Genomic DNA, 13,674 nt, shown 5'->3' on the forward strand with positions numbered 1-13,674 from the left:
TTGAGATTCCGGCGGCATTAAGTAATCCCTGTGGTAGTACACATCTCTATCAGAAGACAAAGAACACCTGCTGTCTTTGGTAATGATGGCTACCAATGAAAATCATCATTTACATTTACTGGGTTCCAAACTAATACTTTTTAAAATCTATCATTAAAACATTTAGTTTACTTTATACACATGAGTGTTTTGCCTGCCGTGCCTGTGGAGGTCAGAAGAGGACATCAGATTCCCTGGAACTAGAGTTGAGGATGGTTGTGAACCACCCTGGTGCTGGGAACCAACCTGGGTCCTCTGCAGTCAGAACCACTGAGTGGTCTCTCCGGCTCGGTCTATCCTCCTCTCTAATTTATCCTCTGTTGTACAAAAGAACCCCCCTGAACTGCACTGAAATGCAGGCAACATAAGAAAGCCAAGAGAAATGATTAACTCTAAAAACGTTGAGACATGGTCTCATGTTCCTAGGCTGGCACTGAACTCACTTTGTAGGCGACTTTCAGCCTGTGATCTCCCCTCCCTGTCTCCCCAGTGTTGGGGTTACAGATGTGCACCATCGTGGCTTATTTTACGCTGCAGATGGAAGCTAGGGCTTCATGCCTGCCTGCCTTTTACCTACTGAATGACATCCCTCCCCCCTCACTCCTACTTACTTACACAGGGTCTCACTTTCCCCTGTTCTGATAATCACTATGAAACCAATCTGCTGTTTCAGTACACTGTAGAATAGTCACCTTACTGACACATTGTCATATGAATTGAATGAATGGGTATAGGATCGCCATACAATCAGAATTAATGGTGAGAGACAGTAGCCACAGACGTATATGCTGATGTTAACAAAACTCAGGAGGAACTAGAGCACATCTCTAATGCTTGTTTAATCAAGTAAATTTATTGAAGTTTGAAAGGATTATGTTAAATTTTAATCTCTCTCTCTCTCTCTCTCTCTCTCTCTCTCTGTGTGTGTCTCTGTCTGTGTGTGTGTGTGTGTGTGTGTGTGTGTGTGTGTTGCTATGGATCAATGATTTTACATAAAACTCCTTTTTTAGAGCCATCTTAGGTCAGGCTCATAGAAACATTTAAAGGCCAGTACAGATATGTCCCTATATAACCCCCTTTCCTCCTACAACACAGCTGTTCCATTACCATATCTCTCCATGGATGGCTCGTTTGTCACAATTGAAGAACTTACACTGACTTATTACTGCCATTCATAATCCAGTTTTGATCATAGCTGCAGTCTAAATGGGTTTAGACAAACATTAATGACGTCTACCACTCAGTAGTATATACTAAATAATTTTACCACTACACAAATCTCTTTGTACCTTCTCCAAACTCTAACACCCACGCCCTCCTTTACTGTCACAACTTCACCTCTTCCGGACTCTTAACAGTTGAAGCCGTATACTGTAGCCTTTTTCGGACTGTTCTCCTTTACTTGGTAATATGCATTCAAGTTTCTGTCGTTCTGTGGTTTCATAGCTCATTTCTTTCCATCACTGAATGAGATTCTGCTGTTTGAATGTACTAGTTTATTAATCCACTTGCCAATTATTTCTTCTTGCATGAGCTGTGCCCAACTGTCTTTGAAAGAGTTGGTCTGTTCTGAGATTATCAAACTTATGGGCCTAGAGTTGTAATACTTTCCCTTCATAACCTTTCATGGTCACAGGCTCTGCAGTAACGTCCTCTCTTTTGCCACTAAAATCAGTCATTTGTGTCCTTTCTAATTTTTACTTAGCCTGGCTAGAGACTTGCTGACCTATTTATTATTTCTAAGAACCAGCTCTCTATTGACTTCTATTTTCAACTTCATTGAGTTTTTCTCTAATTCTTATTAATTTCTTTTTTTTAAAACTCTATATTTAAGCTTTTTTCCCCTCTAACTCTAACTTGCTTTTCCTCCTCCTGATTTCAGAGGCAGTGTCTGGCTATGTAACCAGGCTGGTTTCAAACTCACAGTCCTCCTGCCGCACCTTCCCATGTTATGCCTGTGCAGTCCTCCACACTGCCTTCTGCTCTATGTATACTAAATGCTCCAAATCTTCTCTGACCACCACTATCACTGCCTACCACAGATTTCTGAGAACTTTTGTTTAGTTTAAACTATTTTAAACTTCTTGAGACTTACTGTATCATTTATTTGGAATCATGTTGTGTAGTCTGCACGGATTCGAAAACTGTTCAACTATCTTTCCATTATAACATTCCACTCCTTTCTACCCCATGAGTTAGCACAGGACTAAAAGAGTATGTGGAGGTTGGGTATTTCCCTTCTCCCATGTGACAGACCAGAGCCAGCTAGAGTCCGGCGATCCCTATTGAGCTCCAATAGTACTCTAGAAGATTGGGCTGTGCATAACTAGTTTCTCCTGATGCAGACCTTACAAGGAAAGTACTTTCAAATTCTTCCTTTCCTCACTTCCTAGCCCTTAATATGGGATCTTAAGCACACTCTATGAGATAAAGCTAACAATATTAAAGGAAATCCGTAAATCTCCAAAGGCTGGGTTGGAACTCGCAGAGCTGACCACATAGAACCTCAGGTTTTCCTCCACCAGCACTGGTTCCCACAGCCGCTTCCGTTCATGAGTCTCTGCCTCAGTGAGGCCTGACTCTGCTCCCACCCATCTCTCCAATCATGGGGCAGCTGTTTGCCTGGTAGCCTCCCCTCCTGTTGAGATCCAAGGAGAGTTTGTAGTTTGTTTTTCAACTGTGGCGCTGGGGGTTGGGCCCAGGGCCTTGGGCATCCTGGGCAAACACTCCTGTCAGCTTTCTACTGGATCCTCCAGCAGATCCTCCAATGAAAACCTGGGGACTAAAGGATCAACTTCCTTTTTAAAATCAGACTGAGTTGGAATCCATATGCAATACAAGCTGTCCTTTTAGGCATGCCTTTCCATACATTTTGACAAATGTATTTATGAAACCAACACCATCATCAAAATATGTAACATTTCTAACATCCCCTTAAGTCCCTCATCAATCTTTGATGCCAACCCATTCCTACCACAATCACAGGTTCCAGTAATTACCATGTCCCGTTTAATCTTTTGTAGAGTTATCATATAATACAATGAAAAAGAATGAGCTTGAGACTAATCACACTACTATTCGACAACATGGGTAATGGTTAAGTAGCATTCTGGTGTGAGGAGCTGTCCGAGGAGCTGTCCTCACAGATGTGAGGAGCTGTCCGAGGAGCTGTCCTTACATACTCCATTACAAGATGGCACCAGCATCTGGCAGAACGCACCTAGTAAAAAGGGCAATACGCAGGCGCCTGGTAACTTCCCTACTCGAAGGGACACGTACGTTATGGTACGTCATCTGGCATAATTGGCAGCGACCAGTCAGAGAGTGACACGTCCTAGGCGAGGATAGTTTCCTATATAAGGGACGGTTATTCCTCACCGGCGTCTCCGCATTGTAAGCTTATGCTCTCCCTCTCAAGATGCAGTAAAGCTTTTTCTGTAGAAGGATCCTGTGTGTGCGATCGTTCCTGCTGGCGAGGACGTGGCGGGGACATCTGGTGCCAAAACCGGGAAAGACCTCGCCATCGTCAGCACCTTCGGAGATCCCTTGGCGACAAGGAGGATTCAGAACTACAGGTAGATACGTTTGGAGAGGCAGCCCTCTCTTGGACTTTGGTCTGGGGTTGTCACCGCCTTGGGAAGGATTTGTTGAGGCTATAGTATTTGTCCTGGGAGCCACCCTACTCTTTATGTTCTGTTTTCACCGTTTTCGCTGTTAAAAGGACGATCACAGCAGCTGAAGGCGCGTCTCAGTCTCTCGTATATAAGTGAGCTTCGCGCAGCTCCCTTTTACCTTCGATTTTGACTGTTGAGGAGCAAGGACGCGATAAGGCCGACGTAGATAAGCGGCACCGTCCGGGGAGGCGCGTGTAAGACTCCCGTACATAAGAGAGCAGCGTGTCCGTCTCTACCCTTTCACCTCACGCCTTGTCAGACTGACGTAGATAAGCCGCCGGCGTTCCTGGCCCATCATGGGATCCTCACAGTCTGTGGTCACGGCCTTGGAAACAGTGTTAAAGCAGAGGGACATCAAAATTGGAGGAGGAACACTTAAAAACTTTGTGAAGGAGGTGGAGAGGGTGGCGCCTTGGTTTGCCTGTTCAGGCTCGTTTACAATTGCCTCATGGAACAAACTTGGAAAAGACCTTGACAGAAAATTGGCGGAAGAGGATCTGCACCTAGGGACTAAAGCTATATGGATGCTGGTTAAGAATTGTTTAAAGGATGAAACATGTAAGGCAGCAGTAATAGAAGGACAGGCCACTCTCGAGGTAGTCCGAGAAAGTCTGTCAGAAACCGAACGTAGTGAGAGGTTGGGCGCGCGCAAGAAAAAAGACGTCCTAAGAAAGAAAAAGTGCCCTCCCGGTAAGTCCGCAGACAAGGGAGCGTTGACATTTTCAGATTCCAGCACTTCCTCCTCTACACATAAACCAGGAGGGGGAGCCAGCCTATACCCTGTGAAAGAGCTAGAAGCGCTGAACCTCGACAGTTCTGAAAGCTCTGAAAATAAAACCTTAGACTCAGAGGAGGAGGCTGAGCTAGATGAGGAGGAAAGATATTACCCCGATGAATGTAGGGGAAGTAATAGAAGCCTTCTAGCACGGCCGCCACCAACGGCGCCCCCTCCAGATGAGACACGCTCACACGCCTTCTCACTAGTCCCCGAGAAGGTGAGAAGAAAGCTGAGTATGACATTTCCTATCTTTGAGACTCCGGAGGGAGGACGGGTCCATGCCCCTGTTGAATATAATCAGATTAAGGAATTAGCAGAATCAGTTAGAAAGTATGGAGTCACGGCCAACTTTACTCTAACACAACTCGACAGGTTGGCCATGACAGCATTGACACCAGCTGATTGGCAGATGATTGCTAAGGCAGCCCTTGCCAGCATGGGCCAATACATGGAATGGAAAGCGCTCTGGTATGAGGCAGCCCAAACACAGGCCAGAGCGAATGCTACAGCCTTAATACCTGAGCAACAAGAATGGACTTTTGAACTCTTAACAGGACAGGGCCGCTTTGCAGCTGATCAGTCTGCTTACCACTGGGGTGCCTATGCTCAGGTCTCCAGCACGGCTATTAGAGCCTGGAAGGCACTGTCCAGGAGAGGAGGGATTGATAATCAACTTACAAAAATCGTTCAGGGACCCCAGGAAAATTTCTCAGATTTTGTAGCTAGAATGACAGAGGCTGCAGGACGAATCTTTGGCGATCCTGAACAAGCAGCACCACTAATAGAACAGCTCGTTTTTGAGCAAGCCACCCAGGAGTGCCGAATAGCCATAGCCCCCCGAAGAAATAAAGGGCTACAGGATTGGCTTAGAGTTTGCAGGGAACTTGGAGGGCCCCTTACTAACTCAGGCCTGGCGGCTGCCATTCTCCAGTTCCAGTGACGCCCCGTTAAAGGGACGGATAAAAGATCATGCTTTCAATGTGGGAAACTATAGACACATGTTCTGGCATTCTACATGCCACCCCACTTACAGGAGAAAAAACAACACATGTCATTCAGCACTGCCTTGAAGCATGGAGTGCTTGGGGAAAGCCAAAATGTGTAAAAACTGACAATGGCCCCGCCTACACATCTCAAAAATTCCGTCAGTTTTGTGCTCAGATGCAGGTTACCCACCTGATGGGCCTGCCCTACAACCCTCAAGGACAGGGAATCATAGAGCGTGCTCATCGGACGCTCAAATCATATTTAATAAAACAAAGAAGGGGAATTATGATAGAACTCCCCCCAACACCCCGAGTGGCCACTGCTCTGGCCCTTTTTACCTTAAATTTTTTAAATCTTGATGAAGCTGGACAAACAGCGGCTGAGCGACATTGCTCAGAGCCCAAGAGGACAAAAGAATTAGTCAAATGGAAGGATGTATTAACAAATGAATGGAAAGGCCCGGATCCTGTTTTAATAAGATCCAGGGGAGCGGTCTGTGTTTTTCCACAGGACAATGAAAATCCCATATGGATCCCAGGACGACTTACTCGGAGCATCACAGCAAGTGATCAAGAAGGACTGGGACCCTGCACCTCCTCACTCTTCTTCCATGGATGCCAGCAACGGTGCAGGGCGAGCTACGATGGGGAATAATGTCAACCTTTCCACTCCCGATGCCGGTGATGTACCACTAACAGGGATTTAGGGTTGGCCTATTTACCTAAGGATCCACAGGTTGAACGACTAAAAGAAAATAGGACTATTCCCCTTAAGGGCAGCCTTTGTTTTGGCATATTCAACAAAACATCTTTTGATCTCCCTTGCATCATGTTATATAATCAATCTTCTGCTTGGTTAAGGGAGGCCACATGGGGAACTGGTGAGGAGGACATTGTGGCTAATGCCACAGTTCTCTATGGTGGTGGCCTTACATTGCGTTAGTGGTAGCTGCACTTACGCCCATGTTGATGCTACTTGGAGGAAAGGGAGAAAAGGGCGGTTGTCATTTTCCTGGACGGGAACATCAAACCTGCTGCCTCTGTCTGGACAGCTACTCATATAAAATATCGCAGTAGTTACCCGCATGGCTCGCTTTAGCCCGATCCCTGTTGATGCCCCGGTGACCATGACCTTATTTAGAGGAAAAAGAGATTTTGGTACTTCTGCAATTATTGCTGGCATTATTGCTATGACAGCAGTCGCTGCCTCGATTACTGCCTCGGCATTGGTCTTGTCAAATTCAGTACAGACAACCCAAACTATCAATGATTTATCGGCCACCGTCTCTGTGGCTCGGGACAGACAGGCCTCGGCCAATACTCAGATATAGGGAGGCCTTATGCTTGTCAACTAACGTATAGATGGCAATTAGACATTCTATGGCAACTGGCCCAGCTTGGCTATGAGCAAAAACTCCCAGGCCTTTGTATCACCTCCATATAATATGACAAATTTACCCGAGCTGCTAATCTGTCTAAGAGTCTTTCACAGCATCTGTTACAGAATTGGACCTCGGAGTTTGAACAGACACTTGCCGGGAGCTGAGGCGACCATCATTCAAATAAATTCTACCCGACTGGACCTGTCTTTGACGGAGGGATTGTCGTCCTGGATCACCTCAGCAGTCTCTTATTTCAAGGAATGGGTGGGAGTGGGACTTTTTAGAATGATCCTCTGCTGTGGATTAGTGTTACTCCTCTGGTTGCTTTGCAAATTGAGATCTCAAACAAGAAAGGACAAAGTAGTGATTGCCCAGGCGCTTGTAGCCCTTGAACAAGGAGCGTCAGCTGATATCTGGTTGACCATGCTCAAGCAACAGGTCGCCGGCTGGACAGCTCTTGCACTCCTAGAACCTCGGTTCATTGCACAGGATTAGAGTGTCCGGCTTGAGCAGCCCATGAGGGGTGACTTAGCATCGCTGGGAAGTTCTACCAAATATGCTCCCTGGAAGGCATGTCATATTACATGAGGGTTTCTGCCCCAGTTTTCCCTCCCTCGAAAAATGGCAGTCTTGACCAGGTCGGGAGTGCCCTGGGTCCCAACAACAGCCTAAGGGTATCTCTCTTGTACAGGTTCGCCAACTTTGTACGAGGATATGACCTCTGTCTTCGCCCTCCTATATCTGGGTGTCCTGTTTGCTTAAAAAAACAGAAAAGGGGGAGATGTGAGGAGCTGTCCGAGGAGCTGTCCTCACAGATGTGAGGAGCTGTCCGAGGAGCTGTCCTCACAGATGTGAGGAGCTGTCCGAGGAGCTGTCCTTACATACTCCATTACTAGATGGCACCAGCATCCAGCAGAATGCACCTAGTAAAAAGGGCAATACATGGGCGCCCGGTAACTTCCCTACTCGAAGGGACACGTACGTTATGGTACGTCATCTGGCATAATTGGCAGCGACCAGTCAGAGAGTGACACGTCCTAGGCGAGGATAGTTTCCTATATAAGGGACGGTTATTCCTCACTCGGCGTCTCCGCATTGTAAGCTTATGCTCTCCCTCTCAAGATGCAGTAAAGCTTTTTTCTGTAGAAGGATCCTGTGTGTGCCGCGTCGTTCCTGCTGGCGAGACGTAGCGCGGGACATTCTGGTGTATAAATGTACTGTAATTTGTTCAGCCAGTCATGAGCTGATTGATACTGGTACTGTTCCTGATTCTTGGCAACTAGCAGCAGGGTCTCCAAATAAGGCTTAGGTTGTGGTATGGATCTGTATGTCTGCCTTTCTCTTAGATAAATACCTACTGGTATGACAAGCTTGTGTTTAATGTGGTAAGAAGCAGCCACATTAGTTCCTGTAGAGGCTGAACTGCTTGGCATTCGTCATGCTGTCAATACCTGAGTTTCAGTTGCTGAATATTCTTAACAGTGCTTGTGCTGTCTGGACTGCCTTCCCTGTTATTTAATGTAAGCAGTTGTGGGTTGGAAAGATGGCTCAGTGGTTAGTAGTACTTGCTGCTTTTGCTTTGGACCCTGGTTTGATTGACAGCACCCACATGAGGTGGACTGCAATCTGCACCTCCAGTTCCAAGGGATTCAATGCCCTCTACTGACCTCCTTGAACACTGGGAATTCCACACGCAAGCAAAACACCCAAACACCCATATTCATCTATGAACCTCTCTCCCTTTTTTTTTTTTTTTTTCATTTCAATATAGATGTTGGCTGGGAGTAGACAGCAAATTCTTTTAAAATAAGATTCTACTTGGAGGAAGCAAGGTGCATGCCCACAATTCAAGGCTATATTGCCCTGAGTGTGTACGGGCTATGAGCACCACAGTTGATGTGTGCACTGTACTTACGTAATCTGAATAGCACCTGGCACAGGGCAAGAGACTTGAAAACTGGCTTTGGGGACCTAAAAAAACAACTCAACCTATTGCAATTCAAAAAGACTTTTTGCATTAAATTGCTTCTCTAAATTGCTTGGGAGAAGACAACTAAAATGCACCTCAAACTTATCATTCCCTAACAATAACTCACAGTTCTAATAGGGAAGCACTGCTGCCTGGCATTTAGGATTATTTACCTGTGACATTCCACATTCCAGGAAAAAAAGACTTTTTTCTTCTTTAACAATTATTTTACAAGAAATCTTCACAGCAGGGCAAAGGCAAAGCTTTGTTCTTTTTATATAGCCCCAGGCAGCAGATGTTAAAAAGTTTGCAAAATTCTGAGCCAAAGGCAGAGTTTCTGATTACCCAAGGGCCCTGGGGCATGCTTAGAGATTAGGTTTTTATAAATCTTTAAATTATAAATAGAAGCAGCAATAACAGAATTTCTGTTTTTAAAACAGAAAAAAACAGCTCCTAAAAAGCAGAACACTGTCTCAGATCCTGGGGGTGGCCACATGTGAAGAGAGGTTTCCACAAGAAAATAATCTACTGATCACTGACATGACATTTGGAAATGCTGGTAAAGCAGTTCAATAATCTCTACTGATACAAGGGGAAAGACAAACTCCCTAAGATAGTCAAGCCCTAAACTGGAGAGAATTTATATCAGATCAGCAAAAATGCTTGAGTCAGTCATCCATCATTATCCATTGCCCCTAAAAAATTCTAACCTGTGACTAAAAAGTATGGCCCATTACAGTGGCTTCTCCTGCTTGCTAGGCCTCAGGATGGCTGGAGAATCCTGTAAGGGTGTGATACATGAGAGACATTAGGATGAGGGTCTGATGAACATATATATGTATGTATATATATATATGCATGCCTGGGCTTTCCTATGTGCACCCATACTTTTATGAACAGCATTAAGTTGTTAGAGATACAATTGCTCGCCCTCAAAATTTCAACAGGGAAAAGTCAGTCTACAAGACCTAGTCTAAGAAAGCACTCCAATGCAGGGGGAAAAAATTAACCCAAATTAAAAAGTACCTTGAATGTTATTACTATTGACTTAGAAGGTTATAACAAGAAAAACTTCTGAGAAATTTTTAATTCACTCATTCAATAAATGTTTACCTTCTGGCTTCTTGTATCACAAGCCTTACATTACACGCTGTGTAACAATTTCTCCAACATCATTCCATTTACTTCAGGTCTTTTGACAACCATTTGCTCAAGATTATGTTAATTAATTGCTAGGAAAACCAGGCCTTAAATTCAAGATCACTACCTTTTCCAAAGATTTGGTCTTTGTTCTATAAAGCTTTCAATCCTCCTGAGTCCTGAGGACAGTATTAGACTCACAGCAATGTAACTTAGATGTCAGGACTTCCCCCCTTTCCCATCTTCTATATCCATACTCCCAGCCACATCAGGCAGTCACAAGGATGTGCCTATATTTAGTTGTTTTACCTGCTTCTATCACCAAGATATTGAGGCCACTGCTACCTGCAATTTAGTATCCCGAGAGACGTGCTATTTGTCACCATGGGTACTTAAAGGAAATGATCAGAGCAAATCTGCCCTCACCGTCATGAAAGGGTCTTACCGTGCAAAGGCAGAAAAACTGCAATGACAGAAAGAGCCCATCTCCATCCCTGACATCAGGACGTAGTCATTACTAGATTAGGAAGGTACCACACCTCAACTGGGAGCATGCCAATTCTCTGAAAGGCTAGGTGCTCCCATCAATACCTTGACATTTCAACCTATCAATATTTGAAAAGTCGATGTTATCGTGTATGTTAATTCTCAGGCCCAGGCTCTATCACACACAGATGTTAGCATGCCACATTGACAACCTACTGGACTTTGTTTCCACTTTCAGCAAAGAGGGTGTGACTCAAACTACTGGTCTGTCCCAGCGGGATAAATCCAATTGGAATCTTACTGAAGGTAGCCTGGTAGAATAAAAGAAGACAAAGTTGTGTTATTACAGTCTGAAGATTAGGTTTAAAGGGAGGCACATGAGTATCCTCTAGAGCAAAGTAACTGGCTATGTCTCCCATCTCATCTCCAGTTCCCATCTCTAGGCAGTAAGCAAATACCCCAACATGAGCAGTTTCTGAGACAAAGCAGTCAATGACAACACAGTGACTCAGAACTTAGAAGATATATTTGAGTACTCAGTAACTACAATTATTTGTATGAAACTGGGTTAAAATAATGATAATCTTACAACAACTGGATCAATGAAACAGTGTGAGAGACTGTACTAAGCTATCCCACCTGCTGGGAAATACAGAAACAAAATTCAACTAAAAATACCTACTAATCCTACAGTGACCAATGGCAGGTGACAGAGTTTGACAAGCTTTCTACTTCAAATAGAGGAAGTCAAATGATGGCCAGTTAATGACACAGCAAGTGATTTAACTAAATGTCACATATATAGCCATTACTTGAAGATTCTTAAAAGACTATTTTGAAGATAATCTCTTATTGTTTTACTAAAATATTTTAAACTGTGGCAGGAAAATGAATGAGATCTTACTTAAGTCCACAACCCAGATTTAAGAACATTTGCCATTTTGCTTCTGATGTCTTCAGAAATAAACTAGGTCTCAAAATTAAAATAATTAGGCAGAGACAGATAAAGTTCTGTTCTCCTGAACCCTCCTAGAGGAAACCATTATGCTAGGTTGGCACGACTCTTTTGCATTATTTTTTATTACTACAGACTTACTTATCAAATAACATATAGTAACAATACTGTTTTCTAAATTCTAAACTTACTTGTATTTAACATTTCTAAGATCTAAAGATGTAGATATTTATAGATCTACTTCATTCTTGTGTATGATATACATTACACATTTGTATGTGAGGGAGAAGAATGAGTGTGTGTGTGTGTGTGTGTGTGTGTGTGTGTGTGTGTGTGTTGAGGGTACACAAAGAGGCCAGAGGGCAGCTTCCTGTCTATACACACCGTCCATAATTATTTTTAGATAAGGTCTCCCACATGTCTTGAAACTGGCCAGCCAGCACCAGAATTACTAGTAGCACCACTAACTATACTCAGTTGATTTTCCATGGATCCTGGGATCAAACTCAGGTTCTCATGTTTGCTCTTAACTAAATAAGCCTAGTCCATCCACTTAATTGCTACCTGGCTCCTATTATATGAACATATCACTATTAATTTATAAAAGAATTCCATGAACAAAAGATTCTATAGAAAATTTTTATATAGCACACTAGCTGTGTTAGAAGGTACAGGGTAACCTGAATTACCAACACAGGAAGTCTATCATGGGTTCCTGAGAGCAATTTATGACAGAGGAAGAAGTATTGCACCATCTGATCAAAACCCAATCCTCTCACAATTCCACTGGATTGAAAATATAACACAGGATTTGAGTATGATGGTCTATGCCTGGAATCCCACAGATTTTAGAGACTGAGGCAGGAGAATCACTAATTAAAGACTAGTCTGGGCAACTTATCAGGACCCTGTCTCAAAATAAAAATTAAATGAACAAAGGGCTGGAGGTGTAAGTCAGTGGTGCACGCTCACTTAGACATCCAAGGTCATGGGTTCAACCCTTAGTACAGCATATGTTTGTATGTATGCATGCATGCATGCATGTATGTATGAATGTATATATGTATACATACATAACTATAAATATAATATGAATGTATGCATCATATGGGGGAAAGACAAAAGAATGAGAGCAAGTAGAAGCTTAACATATTTTTACAAGCTCACCTCATCTGTTCTTCTAAGTACTCCAGTAACAACCTATGAATGTAAAAAATATAAAAACATGTATTTTCCTTATCAAAACAAAATTAGGATAAAATTTCATGGACCATAAACTTATTTATTTTCTTCTAGAAACTATATTAAATAATGCATTAGATCTTAAAAACACATCATATTGTCAAAATGATCAGTGCTAAATTAGATTTTATTCTTAACCTGGAAAAATACAGACTAAGATAAATTATAAAAATTCCACATACATTAGTAAAATTATATTTCAAGGTCTACAAGACATAAGTTTACTAATGTTTATGTGTTGTAGGTTCTAGAGAAATATGAACTCTTTTCAGTTATACAGAAAAGCCTCTGTTAGCCTTCTGCAGTACAGAGAGGACAGGATGGCTTAGCATGCTCAGAAGTACTCAAGTGCTTCTTCCTGAGGGCTACAGAAACAAAGGGGCTAGACAACTAGCATTAACCGTTTCTTTTATTCTATTCACTATCATTAGGTAGACTAGGTTGGCCTGGAACTCACAGTATTCCTCCTGCTTCAGCTTCCTTAGGATTGCAGGTATGAACTGTCATAATAAAACAATCATTTCTCTAGCAAAATGTCTTTTAATGACTGCATATACCCCAAATATACAATTCACTGTCTTTCCTTGAAAACATTTTGTAACAATAAAGGTTGACATATCTCCTCCCTTTACCTTGTCCTGCCTCATTGGGTTTGAGTATTAAAAGGGCTGTCAATGATCTACTTCATTCTTTGTCGGTAGACAATCAGAACTCTTCACATTTCATTAACAAGCTATAAAGACAATTATGAGACCATTAGCAGAGCCTTTGTAAAAAAGAAACTTACTACGGCTCATATAAATGCCAAGTCAAACTTAGGACAGCTTTTCTGCTGTTCATTTCTGGTCCCTCACACTGATGAAGCCACCAACGAGAGGTCAAAGCCAACAGTAATGCAGTACTGCGGTAAGTGGTATTACTATTAGGACAAAGACAGGGCTAGGGGTGTAACCAGTGGTAGAGTTCTTGCCCAGCATACGGAGGCTTGTTCTGTAGAACTAATTGCCAAACAACCGACCTTAG

General features: G+C 43.1%; 1 protein-coding gene across 1 annotated transcript in view; it reads right to left on the bottom strand.

The window, feature by feature from the left end:
• The window catches only part of Agk (acylglycerol kinase), a 73,766-nt gene that overhangs the window by 24,231 nt on the left and 35,861 nt on the right, over nucleotides 1-13,674 (bottom strand). The window contains exons 7-8 of the mRNA XM_032906690.1: nucleotides 12,577-12,609; nucleotides 10,671-10,765 (exon numbers count right to left, since the gene is read on the bottom strand). Coding sequence (XP_032762581.1) covers nucleotides 10,671-10,765; nucleotides 12,577-12,609 — 128 coding nt within the window. The remainder of the gene's footprint in view (nucleotides 1-10,670; nucleotides 10,766-12,576; nucleotides 12,610-13,674) is intronic.

This window comes from Rattus rattus, chromosome 6, assembly GCF_011064425.1.
Source record: "Rattus rattus isolate New Zealand chromosome 6, Rrattus_CSIRO_v1, whole genome shotgun sequence".
NCBI lineage: Eukaryota > Metazoa > Chordata > Mammalia > Rodentia > Muridae > Rattus > Rattus rattus.